Source organism: Colias philodice, chromosome 12 (assembly GCF_061535455.1).
Source record: "Colias philodice isolate Cphi_HAF_F1 chromosome 12, ilColPhil1 Martin Lab GWU primary, whole genome shotgun sequence".
NCBI lineage: Eukaryota > Metazoa > Arthropoda > Insecta > Lepidoptera > Pieridae > Colias > Colias philodice.
The window spans coordinates 729,269-745,251 of record NC_143097.1 but is presented as its reverse complement, the minus strand read 5'-3'; the positions used below and the strand labels follow the sequence as shown (position 1 = coordinate 745,251).

The 15,983-nt window shown below is 35.4% G+C and overlaps 2 protein-coding genes across 3 annotated transcripts in view; one reads left to right on the top strand and one right to left on the bottom strand.

Moving 5' to 3' along the window:
* Positions 1 to 1,096: 1,096 nt before the first annotated feature.
* LOC149483735 (uncharacterized) lies at positions 1,097 to 14,010 on the bottom strand. Its single transcript, XM_089701936.1, has 9 exons — positions 13,953 to 14,010; positions 13,717 to 13,805; positions 12,402 to 13,632; positions 11,757 to 11,902; positions 6,670 to 6,828; positions 5,939 to 6,095; positions 4,314 to 4,507; positions 3,717 to 3,791; positions 1,097 to 3,257 (listed from the first exon to the last, which is right to left on the bottom strand). The coding sequence occupies exons 1-9, from the start codon at positions 13,957 to 13,959 to the stop codon at positions 2,868 to 2,870; spliced, it is 2,448 nt and encodes an 815-aa protein (XP_089558062.1). The 5' UTR covers positions 13,960 to 14,010; the 3' UTR covers positions 1,097 to 2,867.
* Positions 14,011 to 14,257: 247 nt separating this feature from the next.
* Aps (diphosphoinositol polyphosphate phosphohydrolase 1 Aps) overlaps positions 14,258 to 15,983 on the top strand; it is a 158,873-nt gene continuing 157,147 nt past the window's right edge. For both annotated transcript variants that reach the window (XR_016316428.1, XM_089701999.1), the window contains exons 1-2: positions 14,258 to 14,702; positions 14,771 to 14,926. Coding sequence is in view for 1 of the 2 variants with exons in the window: in XM_089701999.1 (XP_089558125.1) it covers positions 14,604 to 14,702; positions 14,771 to 14,926 (255 nt within the window). In the remaining variant the exon portion in view is untranslated. The remainder of the gene's footprint in view (positions 14,703 to 14,770; positions 14,927 to 15,983) is intronic.

Sequence of the window (15,983 nt, the reverse complement as noted above, 5' to 3'; positions counted from 1 at the left end):
CATGCCACACCGGACCGTAAAAAATCGGAATGCCGGACAGTAAAATTCCTTGTAGTGCACAAGCGCCCTACTCTGGCATTTGACCAATGTACACGGATGAGAGAAATATTCTTCTTGCGTATATTGATAACATATTATTTATCCCAATTGCATTTATCACCCTTGGAATGTTCATATTTTTAACAAACACTTAAAGTGCATGAATTCGATTTTTAATGCACTTTTATAATATTTATATATTTCTGCACACATAAAACATAATCCTATTGTAATGTTTGAAATTATTAACATGTCACCATCCCTCGAAAGAATAAGAAGAAATTAGAGGAAAACCTTTGTTCCTCAAACAACAACAAACTGAGTAGGTAGTAGGTACATAAAAAAAAGAAAAAATTCGAGAAGAATCAACTCAGTTTGGGATTATATTGTCTTTAGGCATTATTTTAAATGTTAATAACGCATATTTAAAACTTTATATCTCCTTGTTCCTCCGTTGTCCAATACCGAGCAATTTGGCAGTGTGCTAAATAGGGCAATGGTTCGCGCCAGGACGTCTTATCTACTATCATACAAATTGGCGCGAACCGCTATTCCCGTATAAATTTATTGCACAGATAACATCAAAATTTCGACTGACATTTTCAGTGGGTGATGCAAATAGTCTATGCTCATAAATAATTGAATATATGTATTATCTTTAACTTTCTATTTCTATAAATTATAATAAATAGGATGTGTTCATAACAATAATGATAGCATTTTTTAGAGATATCTGATCTAAATTTTTTTTGTTAATTCGTAAACGATTTGGTTTTTGCGCTTCTAATTTTTAAATAGAAATGTAAAAAGAATATATCCACAAATATATCGAATACACCTTAAAATAGCAATAATTACTAGAAGCGCAAGTTTATAACTATTAAAAGCTTAATGATATAAAGATGAAGAATTTGTTAGTTTATTAGAACGCGCAAACTTCAGAAACTCCTGGCCCGATTAAAAAAAATATTATTCGTTCACCTTAATATGCGATCACTGAGTGCTTTAAGCCGGAGCGGACCGCTACTGTTAGTACCTACTTCAAATAAAACAAAACTTAAGATTTAAATCTTTATTTATATAAAATTAAACATTACAATAAACAAGGCACAAATCATCACACAGCAACATTCCACAATTACTTCTAAACTAAACTTTAAATATATCAATGTCCTAATTATAATACGAAACTATCTACAGAACAAAAACACTTTGTTGATACTTTTTTATAAATGTTTCATCCCATAAGTATGGGGAAATATTATAATTTCAATTTTCATAATCTTAATAATGTTGATTGCTGGGGCTCTAATTTATTCACAAAGTCATTAGGATAGCTACATAATATGTATACTTTTTGGAATTAATTAGTCTATATTATATAAAACCCTGAACAGTTTCAGTGTGATTTTATTTAAATTATAATATTATAAATCTAATGCTCCAATTTTTTTAAGAGTTATAATATACAAATAATTGTTTTTTTTAAGAAAGGAATCGGTTTTTACAAATTAATGTTAGAGCTAGCGCGCACGAGCAACTTTGTCTCCGCAACTATTTTGTCTCTCCACCCATGGGCTAGTATGAAAGTGCGCGCACGTAGCGACGCAACTCCCCATACAATTGATGGGAGAGACAAAATAGTTGCGGAGACAAAGTTGCTCGTGCGCGCTAGCTCTTACAAAAAAACAGTAGGAAATATACTTAGATACAGATAGAAAAGATTTTTTTTATATCAAAGCATAAGTTTACAATATTATAATATAAATTTAAATATATTTTGCGTGTCTAAAATTTACCCCAAACTTATATTAGAATAAAATTAACATAATAAAAGATACATGATTCTGAACTAGACATTCAAGATATAAACAAAAATTAAATACTTAAAACACATTCCCACTGCGACTGTTATAACTATTTTAAAACAATATTAATAGATCCATTAATAATATTCATTCAATATGTCAAATATAATCAATATCATAAACAATGTCATAGCCAATTATTAAGATCAAGGGTAAAAATTTTTGACAAAAAATATACAGAAAGTACTCTGCACAAAATCGCTACAAATTAAGAACATAGTTTTTTCGGAAATGTCAGTTAAAAATACACAACTAATATAATGGTCCCGCCGATTTCAATCTACGCGTCAATATATTTACCGTAAATTCCTGTTTTTAAGCTTTGTTACATTGAAACAAATCTGTTTATGAAACTTAATTATTCATTTATCCACTGGTAACTAATTTACTAATATGGCATTTTAAGATATTTCTAAACTGGTCAAAAGGATAAACTACTTATTACCAAACCTTCAGTCAGTCAGTCAGTTATTTAATTTATTAAAATCAAAACATGACATATTCTGTAATGTACATAAAAATTTAAAACTGATACTACCCTATTGAAGAAAACTTTTAAGCACTGGTACACAAACCTCAAGTATGCATCCATACAAACTTGTTCAATCTTATCTAAAAAGACTATCATTTCCTGCAACCTTAGCTCAAAAAATGCTACAACACAATAAAATTTGAACCACTTTGTTGTCACTATTTTCACAGAACTACCACATAAATAGTATAGGTCACGTCATGTAAAAAGAACGCTGACGGTTAAGCTGCGCATTGGCGATTTATTGGTCTATTTGGTGTTATGAGATGGTATAAGAATAACAAATATGTAGTTGCGAAGCCACGACTCGAGAGCCTACTTCAAAAATAAAATAAGCAGCAAATAACTTTCGTGCTAAACTCGATACATGCCAAAACACACCCCATCACTTTCATCCAGCGTTCTTTTTACATGATTCGCGTTATACACTATGCAATTTCAACCAGCGACTTATTCCTTGTAGCCCTCCGCGGACGAGTCGGCGTATTCAAGTCACTCTCTTCTAGAATCTTCTTTATATCTCCTTTATTCGGCGTTTGACTCTTCCGTCTATTCCTGGTCATGATGGGACTCCGTTCTACCGCATCTTGCCTGACCAACTTCTTTCTATTCTCCTTTTCGTGATCCATAGACAATTCCGTATCTTCCAACTTGTGTATTCCACTCATATCCTTGTCTATGGAATTATCTAGAATTTCCGTATCGGAACTGTCAAAGAGAAATTTTATAGACTTTTTCGATTGTGCAGTGCCGGATTTTAGAATGCTCCGGCCGGGTGTCGCGTGTAGATTTACTGGTGAGAATAGTAGTGGGTTCTCCTGGAAAAAAAATGTTATTTAATAACTATTAACTTTTCTATGTAGAACAAAGTAAACAGGGAATACATTATCTGATAGAATACTGAAAAGAATCTCACTCGTACAGCTATAAGTAAATAATGATCGAGATTTCAAATGTTTATGTTAATGTTGATGTAAAAAATTGTAAATCCTAAACAACTATTTACTCAAATGTTGAATTTTTATGTATGATTTGATTGTTCAATGTAGACTTGCTTCAAGTGCATGTTTATGTACTACCTATGAAGATGAATAAATAAATTAAATGAAATGAAACTATGTTCTTATAAGGGGAGGTGGGAAGCGTAAAAAATTAGTTATTTATCTCATAAAATTACTAACACAGGAGAGATTATATAAAAAAATAACAAAAAATCAAATTGCTATCAACATTACAATAATCAATTCTTACAAAGTTACTAGTAATATATTACTCACGTTAACAGCAGTGGGTTCTTGTTCCACACTCTTGCCGAACATAGAGGCGCGCAGCATTGCGAACGATGCAGAATTCTGGGAAATTGTTCATTATTATTAGTAAGAAACAGACAAACAGACATTCCTCGCTACAGATCTTCGCACAGTGGGTGGGTGGAAAAGCACCATAAACTTTACTTCCAATATTGTTTACAATTAAATTCACAATTCCTCATAATATTAAAGAGTTTAGTAGTTCTAAATTTAAAACTTATATAAAAAATGTACTAGTTCAGAGAGCGTACTACAGTATTAAGGAATATATGGACGATAAAAACCCATGGAGTTGTCGCGTAAAAACCACAGGACAGTTCTTTGGCATAATATTAACAAAATATTATGATATTACATAATATGTAATCTGTAAAATTGTAAATCTGACATGATTAAAAAGAGCAACTATGGAGTTTCTTGCCGATTCTTCTCCGTAGATACTGCTTTCCGAATCGGTGGTAAATGTTAAAAATATGTACCTATGACGTTTCAAAAGTGCTTCTAGAAGAAGTCTAATTGAATAAACAAATGTTTGAGTTTGAGTTTGAAAAAATATTTAAATACCTTAGAAGCGGACGCTTTCTTTGCCTCACTCGATAAAACCGCTTTTAATAAAGTAGGTTTATTTGGCGTGCACATCGGCGGGCATCGAACCGGCGACCGCACGCTGAAGAAGCCAGCTTCGAACGTCTTGCTGTCGTCTGTTTGTTGAGTTTCCTCTGCTTTCGGCTCTTGTTCTTTTTTCGCTTTACGTGCAGCTGAAAATTATTGTGGTGCATGAGAAAGTTGTTTATTATAGGTAATATAGTGTAGTGATTTGTTTTATTTATAACTTAGTTCCTTTATATTCTACATAGCCAAAATATTTTATTATTGCAATGTTTTAAGCATTGAAGGAGAAAACAAATCGAATTACAACTAAATTTAAAAATAACAGAAAAAACGACTACATTCACACGTTAGTCAGTTTTCGTGAAAACAGAAGAATGCTGTCTGATTAGTTATAAAAAATAATATGTGAAATGATTTCTTTATGTTACCCACATTTCCAGTATGTATATAATATGTAATATATTAAAGTACTAGCGACCCACCCCGGCTTCGCACGGGTGCAATGCTGATACTAAATACACTACAGAAAAACTGTGAACGTTGTTTAAAAAAACATAGCGGCCCGCTCCGACTTCGTATAGATAGCCTGGCGGCCGGCCGGTACCGCCGCAAACGCTACGTCCCGCAATTTTTAAATCTGTAATATCTTCGAAAATATTCACTTAAATCATACGGTGTAAAGGGCCATATAGATCTATATTAAACGAACAATGTATTCAAGGTATTTAATTGGTTAAGGATTAATGCTGTATTGGTTAAAATCGCATCGAAAATTAGCCATTATTTTTCGTAAAAAGTAAATGACAAAAAAATGTTATTGTGGGTTATCCATAAGAGATAGACATATACCATCGCGGACTTTTCTATAGACCTTTTCAATGTGTTTAATACTTAGTACATTATTTTGATAAAACTCGTAGGGTTCAGCCTGCGTTTGCAATGTAAGCGGAAAAAATGTAATTTTTTACGACATCACTTTAGAAACCTCAAAAATAACAGTACTTCTCCACTATTTGATGGATGTTATTATACATATAAACCTTCCTCTTGAATCACTCTATCTATTAAAAAAAACCGCATCAAAATCCGTTGCGTAGTTTCAAAGATTTAAGCGTACAAAGGGACATAGGGACATAAGGACATAGGGACATAGGGACAGGGAAATCGACTTTGTTTTATACTATGTAGTGAATTTGCATGACGTTGAATTAAGGCTAAACATGCTGTAATAATGTATTTTAACACCTTTGTATACCATGTTTACTTGCAAACAATTTATTTATTTAAGTACTAGGTTTCCGCCCGCGGCTTTGCCCGCGCAGTCAAAGAAAAACCCGCATAGTTCCCGTTCCCATGGGATTTCTGGGATTGCGTCATTTTCCCGGGATAAAAAGTAGCCTATGTCCTTTCTCGGGTATCAAAATATTTCCATACCAAATTTCATGAAAATCGGTTCAGTAGTTAAGGCGTGATTGAGTAACAGACAGACAGACAGAGTTACTTTCGCATTTATAATATTAGTATGGATTAAGTATTTTAATAATATTTAAATTTAACGATATATGTAAACAACTTACCAGCAATCATATCCCTGATCCTGCTTGTAGCAGCCGGTTTGTTCGTCTTCGGCTTACTAACCACCTTCCTTCTCTGTTCCACGGGCTGCTCCTCCACGGTCCAACTGCGAGCCTTCATCTGGTCTAGCTTCTTGAAACGCATGTCTACGTTTACCACCTGAAAGTTACATTACAATTTATCTGACTGATTAAATATAATTTTGTAATAGTTATGTTGATAACATATTAAAAAATCAGACATTAAAAAATAAGTAAAGTTTATATTTTATTTTTGGTGGAGCTTTAAAGCTTGGTCTTTAAAGCTGACAAAAGTTTTGGTCCATGAAAAGTGTCTGATACTTGCGATACCATTTGAGAATGATATTCTATAAAATATATCTAAAAATCAGCCATCTAAATTTAAGTAAAGTAACTCTTATTTTTAGTCACCTTTCTCACCTGGTACCTGCCCAGGTGTCACTGGGCAAACTTCACAAACACGCAGGTATACAAAGTACATGAGACACTACTGAGAACATAAAGTTTCATCTTTTAGAAAATAAGTTATGTCTTATCGCTCTGGGATCTTACTCTATTAAATCATAAGTATGATTGATCTAGTATTCACTATAATCATCTTTCACTTTTTTTTAAGTGGGGAAATCTTGCATAGATATCCACGGCCCTCAGGAAAAGAGCCGTAGATTATGTCAGATTATTACCTAATCAAAAAATAAGTAAAAATAAAGTACCTGCATGAACACCATATCCCAGAAGCCGTGCAAATCAACCGCTGTAACAAGCGGCTGCGAAGGGTCTGGTGTTTCACACCTTGCGACCAGACCGGCAAACTGCTGGAGTTTCTGCGTCATAAGCAAGCGTGCTTGACCCACCGCTCCTAGAATCGCTTCCTAGAAAGATACATTTATAATCTACTAGCGACCCGCCCCGGCTTCGCACGGGTGAAATGCTGATACTAAATACACTACAGAAAAACTGTGAACGTTGTATATAAAAACATAGCGGCACGCTCCGGCTTCGAATTAAAATCCGGCTTAAAATATAAAGCCGGGCGGCCGGCCGGTACCGCCGCAAACGCTACGTCCCGCAATTTTTAAATCTGTAATATCTTCGAAAATATTCACTTAAATCATACGGTGTAATGGGCCATATAGATCTATATTAAATGAACAATGTATTCAAGGTATTTAATTGGTTAAGGATTAATGCTGTATTGGTTAAAATCGCATCGAAAATTAGCCATTATTTGTCGTAAAAAGTAAATGACAAAAAAAAGTTATTGTGGGTTATCCATAAGAGATAGACATATACCATCGCGGACTTTTCTGTAGACCTTTTCAATGTGTACAATACTTAGTACATTATTTTGATAAAACTCGTAGGGTTCAGCCTGCGTTTGCAATGTAAGCGGAAAACATGTAATTATTTACGACATCACATTAGAAACCTCAAAAATAACAGTACTTCTCCACTATTTAATGGATGTTATTATACATATAAACCTTCCTCTTGAATCACTCTATCTATTAAAAAAAACTGCATCAAAATCCGTTGCGTAGTTTCAAAGATTTAAGCGTACAAAGGGACATAGGGACATAGGGACATAGGGACAGAGAAAGCGACTTTGTTTTATACTATGTAGTGATACTAATATTATAAAGAGGAAGGGTTGTAATTATGTATGCATGTATTGGTTTTCACGAATAAACTACTGGACCGATTTTGATGAAATTTGGCACAGACAATCTTTAGACCCTGAGAAAGAACATAGGCTACTTTTTATTGCGAAATATGTACCACGGGCGAAGCCGGGGCGGACCGCTAGTTTATATAATATAAATGCGAAAGTAACTCTGTCTGTCTGTCTGTTACTCAATCACGCCTAAACTACTGAACCAATTTGCATGAATTTTGGTATGGAGATATTTTGATACCCGAGAAAGGACATAGGCTACTTTTTATTGCGAAATATGTACCACGGGCGAAGCCAGGGCGGACCTCTAGTAATAAATAATTAATTGACTGGCCGGTTGGCTTGGTTGGTAGTGGCCCTGCCTTCCAAGCTAGAGGTTGTGGGTTCGATTCCCACCCGGCGCAAATATTTGTGTGATGAACATAGATGTTTGCTCTGTCTGGGTGTTAATTATCTATATAAGTATTAATTTAAAATTATATATATGTATGTTTATCAGCCATCTGGTTGCCATCCTATAACACAAGCGAAAGCTTAGTATGGGATCAGATCATGCTGTGTGTGAAAATTGTCCAGAAATATTTATTTATTATTATTTATTAAATGGATTCATTTTTATGAGCACAATATGTAATCTCTACACGATCGTGGTCACGGCACCACGCGTGAACGGGTGGACGAGTACGAGCAAGCTTAACCACACAGGTTTGTGAGAAATATAAATGAAATGCATCTATGCAACACATCTCAAACTCCGCCATGGCCGGTCCTAAGCCCGGGTGAGAAAGGAGGAAGGTTGGTTCTTGCGTATTCGACCTAGCAAACCGTAAAACCGTCAACGCCGAGTATCGGGCGGCGGTCAAATAACCCGAACACTGTTGATCGGCAGAGATCGGCAGAGAGGGCTACCACAAGCCCAGAGGAGTAAATACCCTCTGATAGAGTGGACTCGCCAACTTGCAGTAGCCAGCACGGCGTTTCACGGCTAAAACCCCTCATGATTAATATGAATTAAGCCAATAAACCACGGCCCCCAGTTCCCAGCGGTCCTGTTAGGCCCGACTACGGCAGCGGTCGGGGATCCGACAGGACAGGGGGTGCTAAAAATCTCTGGACGGGATCCGGCTGCCATAAAAACACTGTAAATTTTGCTACGTTTAATGTGAGAAGTCTTCTTAAAAATGAACATCTTGTGGAACTTGAAAACAGCGTCCTGAACAAAATCAATTGGACAGTTATGGGTCTTTGCGAAACACGCCGACAGGGTGATGGTCTCACAAGACTACCGTCTGGCCACCTTCTATACCACAAAGGAAATGAGAACTCGCAGGGTGGTGTTGGAATTTTAATTAATAAATCCTTTGCACATCTTCTAAAGAGCGTGACCCCTGTTTTTATCTAGGGTAATTTACGCTATTTTTAACGTTAATAGTCGTCTAAAACTAAAAGTTGTGCAGGTGTACGCACCAACGAGCTCCTGCCCCGACTTGGTTGTCGATGAATTCTATGGTCACCTAGAGGACGCTCTTAACACTTCGCCTAGCTACTATACTATTGTTATGGGTGATTTTAATTCAAAGATTGGAGAAGGATCTACAATAAATGACGAATACATAGGAAGGCATGGGTTGGGTACCAGAAATAGTAGAGGTCAATTATTAGTAAACTTTCTAATTAAACATAAATTATATGTAATGAATACATTTTTCAAAAAAAATAATAACCGGAAGTGGACCTGGGCTAGTCCAGATGGTACTACTAAAAATCAAATAGATTACATTCTAACAAACAAGAAATACGTAATAACTGACGTCAGTACTTTAAACTGCATTAACATGGGCAGTGACCACAGGATAGTTAGAGCCAAAATCCGGTTGAATACAAAGTCTGAACGCTCAAAACTCATACAAAGAAGAAATGTAAAATATAATTTAAATGCTATATCCGCCAATACCGACCAATTTCAACAGCGTGTTCAAGATCTGCTTAGAGAGAAAAGTGTAGACGAAGACATTGACAACATAAATGATCATCTATCAGATGCACTTAAAACGGCTGCAATGGAGTTTAGCAAACCAAAAGCCGGCAAGAAATTACATAATATATTATCAGTGACCACCCAAAACCTGATCGATCAAAGACGCACCCTACTCTCTAATCACTCAAGCGACATATCAGGATTTAACAAAACAGTCAAAAGAGCTATACGTCGGGACTGCAGGAATCATATCCACGACACTATAATGGATACTATTACTAAGAACCGAGGCCCCAAAGTATTCAGAAAAAAGTTGTCAATTGGTAGCCAGCATATTTGTAGACTGAAGTCAGAAAATGGGAAAGAGACCAACAATCTAGAAAAGATTATGGAGATTGTTGAAAAATTCTACTCCAACCTATACACCTCATCATCACAACCTACTTCTATACCGGGAGACTGCAGAGCTAAATTAACGAGACACTACACGGAAGACTTACCTGACTTCAGTCTCTACGAAATAAAAACTGCCTTAAAGCAAATGAAATGTGATAAATTGCCCGGTGAAGACAATATTCCAGTTCAACTGCTCAAAAAATCAGGCCCAGTATTTCTTAAAGAACTCCAACAACTTTACAATAGTGTGCTTATACAAGGGCGAGCTCCTGAAAAATGGAAAAATGCCATAGTCACATTATTGTACAAGAAAGGTGACAAGGCCAATCTTGCCAACTATAGGCCTATATCGATCCTTCTTCACATCTATAAAGTTTTTACCAGACTACTGACAAATAGACTTGCTAGTAAACTTGACGCTGAACAACCAGTGGAGCAAGCGGGATTTAAACGCAATTTCTCAACAATTGATCACATATTTACCGTACGCCAGGTCATAGAAAAATGCGCAGAATACTGTCAGTCATTATGTGTACTCACTGGGCAGTATTCCATGCTCTACAACGCTGTCAAATTGATACGAGATATGTAGAAATTTTGAAAGAAATCTACCGCGGTGCTACTCTCCAGGTCAAACTTCATCAACTTACCCAACCTATCCCTATTCAGCGAGGCGTTCGACAAGGAGATACAATATCGCCAAAATTATTTACAGCGGCCTTAGAGGATGTATTTAGAACATTAGATTGGTCATCAACAGGTGTGAATATCAACGGAGAATTTTTATCCCACCTACGCTTTGCTGATGATATCATCCTATTTGCACACACACCCGATGCCTTTCAAATGATGATCGAGCAATTGTATAGCGCTTCGCTTGCTGTTGGATTAAAAATGAATTCACAAAAAACCCAATTCATGTGCAGAGAATACCCTAACTTGAACAGCTTAGCCGTTAGGGAACACACAATACAAAGAGTAACAACATACATATACCTAGGCCAAACCATACAACTGGAAGGGGATGGGCAGACAGATGAAATAGACAGAAGAATACAACTAGGTTGGGCGGCTTTCAGTAAACTTGCCGATATCCTTAAAAACCAGAAGATCCCACTATTTCTCAGGCGGCGAATGTTCGATCAATGCGTCACACCGTCGATCACATACGGTGCAGAAACGTGGACATTGACTAAAAAAAAGTTACTCACAAACTGCAAGTAGCTCAACGTTCAATGGAACGTGCCATGCTCGGAATCTCCCTTTTAGACCACATACCAAATAGAACTATCAGAAAACGTACAAAGGTTACTGATATTGTTCTCAAAGTATGCCAACTCAAGTGGAGATGGGCAGGCCACATGTGCCGAAGGAGCGACGGACGATGGGCGTTGAAAGTGGCGGAATGGAGACCATGGAGTGGTAGACGTAAGCCTGGCAAACCGAAAGCACGGTGGTCCGACGATATTTCTAAAACAGCGGGTAAATCTTGGATGCGTCTGGCAAAAGACCGAAAAGAATGGAAAAAACATGAGGAGGCCTATACCCGACTATGGGTGAATTAAGGCTTGTAAGAAAGAAAGAAAGAATGCAACACATTGCTTGCATCTGTTGGATTCTGTATATATTTTAACTCATTTAAAAAAAAGCTGTAAAATTGTACTATATAGAATTCTTATACATATTCTAAATAATTTGCAGTCAGTTAAAATTCTTATAACTAAAAAATAAAAATAATAGAAAGAACAAACCTGAACAAATTCTGGCAAATTAATATTTTGCTCTGAAATCTTATCCCAGGTATCACACAATTCTGATAGCCTTTTGATCTCAGAATTCAACTGCTTTTTGAAGTGGTCTATGCTTTCCATATCATTGAGATCTTCATCTAGGAGACCTGAAATAATAAAATAATATAAATTATAAAGACTAGGATATAATATATAAATAAAAATAATTTACTGATTAAATCATTCCTGGGTTAAATATTTTTTATCTGCATATGTATGTAAACAAGTTCTGTATGTCTATCTAAATTCTATAAACAATGCAAAGGCAAGCCAAGGCCCATTTCAAATACAAAAACTCCCATATTAAATAGCAACTATTTTCTGATGAAAAAATAATTTAATTTCTAACAATTCATCTACATAATCGACATCATGTTATTTAATCATTAGTATGTGTAAAACTAATAATCCCTACTAATATTATAAATGCGAAAGTAACTCTGTCTGTCTGTCTGTTACTCAATCGCGCCTCTACTGAACCAATTTGCATGATATTTGGTATGGAGATATTTTGATACCCGAGAAAGGACATAGGCTACCTTTTATTGAGAAATATGTACCATGGGCGAAGCCGGGGCGGACCGCTAGTATAAAATAAAATAATACCTTCAGCAATCTTCTGTTTCATTTCCCTGCGAGCATTATCCTTTCCTCTCGACAATGTGACACAAGGACTAATTCTTTTTGCCTCTGCTGCAATCTGCTCTGGGGTCATCATGACCTCTACAGGAGATTTAGGAGACCTTAACCTTTCTTCAGAACTTGATTCACTCTTTGGTATTGGTTTGAGAGGTGTTCGCTTTACCGGAGAAGCTTGATTCGACTTTCGGGGTGTTTTCATTTTGATGTCAACAGGAGATCCCATACTGCTGTCTGAATTTGAACTCTGTATCATTTTAGTTGGTCCCTTTTTACCCAGTGATGATCTTGGAGTTCTCTTATTTGCTGCTGGTGACTCCATACTTGTTTCCGAACTGGAACTATTTATGCTTATAACAGATTTCTTCAAATTTTTCTTGTCTGGTGTTTTATTTGCTTCCTTTGACTTCCTAGGTGTCTTAACTTTAACTTCTACAGGAGATGAATCAGTTTCTGTAGAATTTGTGCTGTTGTGTGGTGGTTTTTTGTTCAGTTTATTAGATTTCTGTGTTTTATTACTAACAATGGGCTCTTTAGATTTTCTGATGGGTTTCTTAACTGGCCCCTTTTCCTCGCTTTCCATACTACTTCCAGAGGTAGAAGTGCTATATTGTGTGGTTTTCTTCATGTTGCTATTGACTCTTGATTTTAAATTGGGTTTAGTGCTTGATTTCACATCTCTATTAGGCGCATGTGGCTCAAACTTTACCATACTGGCTGCTTTACCTTTTCTTTTTGGTAAAGTTAGAGTTGGCACTGTTTCTAAATGTTTTAATTGAGGAGGACGGAATGTTGCGTCAGGTGGTGCAAATGATGTTTTACTTTGGTTTGGTAAAGTATTTTTTGTTGAAGAGCCTTGCTGACTGGCCTTGTTTCTCGACTGTGATCTGGTCACCCTTCCTGATGTACTTGGCATCACTTTAGGGGGTGGGGGAGGCGGTACAAACCTAGGTGGTGCACGAGCAACTCCAACTATAAAGGGCTTTTTCTTTTGTGAAGCTGCCTCCTTCTTTTTCTTTTCTTTGTCTTCCTTCCATTTCTCTAATTGCATTCTTCTGTGCTCTATTTTTTGTTGTTTGTCTGACTTTGGCAAGGGGCTGTCTATTTTTTCTAATTGTTGTATATTTCGAATTTTATCAAAAACAGTTAGACGACTACTTCTTCTCCGTTTTATATTTGAATCAAGCCGTCTTTTAACCTGAAATTAATAAAAAAAATCAAATAGACTTAGTTAAATATCAGTTCTCTGTCTCTCATTTTAACTGAAATAGTTTAAACATACCCCATTTGCAACGCTGGAAAATTGTACAGGTTTACATTTATGTTGCTTCTCATGATTCTGCAGTAATGCACCAAAGTCAAAGCTTTTCTCTGAAAGGTTTGTTAAAAGTTGAAAATTTACCATAAAATTTATAAATGTCTGAACTTCTATAATTAAGCATGATATACGCTGTATGTTTCTCTAATTCATGATTATTGTGGTTTATTATAGAGAGAAACTGTAATAAATTTACTTACCCATCATTGGAAACCTGAAAAATAAAAAACACAAATCAAACACAATGAGAAATTTCAAATAAATAACTGTCTTTCAAAAATAGTAACCAGCAACCAAAACCCATAAACAACAGACGATTGTTGGTATTTTCATTCTCGTTAATATTTTCATTAATAAGTATTTAGATAAAACATGTATTTTTAATTAAAAACAATGTAGTAATTCATATTAAATTTTATAAAATATTTAAATGCGATAATATTTATTTTCTTTATCTGCGAATTCAACACTCAACGGCTATGGCAAGAATTTTCAGTGATTTCCGGCTGTCAGCTGATAAACTCATTCATTGCTTTCCAAAACCTATTTCGATTTTCTAAGAGAGAAAACGTCAGGCACCATACAACATGGGCTTGAAATACGCGATCAAAAGCTAGTTATAGCTGAAATATTGCTCTAATTGTAGTGTTATTGTTATTATAGTTTCATTTTATATGTACATTGTGTAACTCATAGATTAGTCAAAAATGGATACGTTTATCTTAGGAAACCTCGGTTATGGCGTTTGTTGATCATTAAAAATTTTGTTCGGTTTATAATTTTCTTTCTATTTGATGTCCGCTTTTCGTTAGTGCTCGTCTATTTAGTTCGTGTTTACGTGTATACTCGAAATGGTGAAGGAGAAGCCTAATTCAATACGGATATACGACGATGAGGGGTTTAGGCGGCGTGCTGCTTGTATATGCGTACGATCCGACGCCGAAACGGAGGTTATTATAGCGTTCTATTGATGTAAATATGAGTGCGATGGCGTTGTATTAACGTGTAATGTGCGTAGGTGTTGCTCGTGACATCTTCGCGGCGACCTGACAACTGGATTGTGCCCGGCGGCGGCGTCGAGCCTGAGGAGGAACCGTCAGTGACCGCGATGCGCGAAGTGCTGGAGGAGGCCGGCGTTATCGGCAAGCTTGGACGATGTCTTGGTGTTTTCGAGGTAAGAATATCTAACTACATAACCTCCAAGTGGTACATTAGCTAAAAATTATAAACGAATGTCAACAACCGTAAACATTAGGTGACGGAACGCTTTCATTTGTGCCATGCTATTAATTATTTTAGTTTCCCCAACAGTAATCAAAATGAAATTAGGACACGAATCAGCAGCTTTTGTATTCGAAAGCAATTAAAATATTACCAAGACAATGTAGTCTAATGTCATTGACCTCTTCACTTTCAAATGTGTCAAATAAACAAAATATGAGTGACAGAATATATTTAAATAATAATGGTTTTGTAATTCAATATGTTTTTACTAGTGAAAAGAACTCATGAGATAGTTTATAATGTTATTGGACACTAAGAAAATACAACATCATATTCAATATAAGTTTATATTCTGCATAATATAGGAAATTTGGTCTATGTAAGACGTGTATATGAGATCATATTCTGCTATACTCATGTGGCGATTAATCGATGCTGTTATTTAAATTAAAATTAAGCATCTCACTATTGAAAATAATAATTTTATCATTATTATTGTATTTATTCTCCATCTGCACAGATATATTATTATTATCAAGCAAACCATTCATTCATTTAATTTTTTTCCATTGACAATAAAATTATTAAAAGTAGGATGGCTGAATCTATGTTCCTAAGACCTATGTTCAAAATTTGTAAACATTTAATTGTTGTTTGGATTAAATTGTATTCTTAAATAACATCATTTTTATACTTTTAAACTACAACAGATACTAATAATAATAAAAACGATACCTTTTTCACACAAACAGCATAGTGTTTTTCTACAGTCTATGGTTAAAAGTTGACAAAATATTACATATAAAAGAAAACAATTCCATAATATACTGTTGTATATTATTCACAATAGTTATTTTCAACAATATATAGTTTTACACATTATAGTTATGTGTTGTTGTGCAATAGAACATTGAACTACTCTCATCATCAAAAGTTTCATCTGAGCCAAGTTTCCGACAGAATTGGCATTGTTAAATACCTGTTACATGTGACTCGTTTGTAGCTTT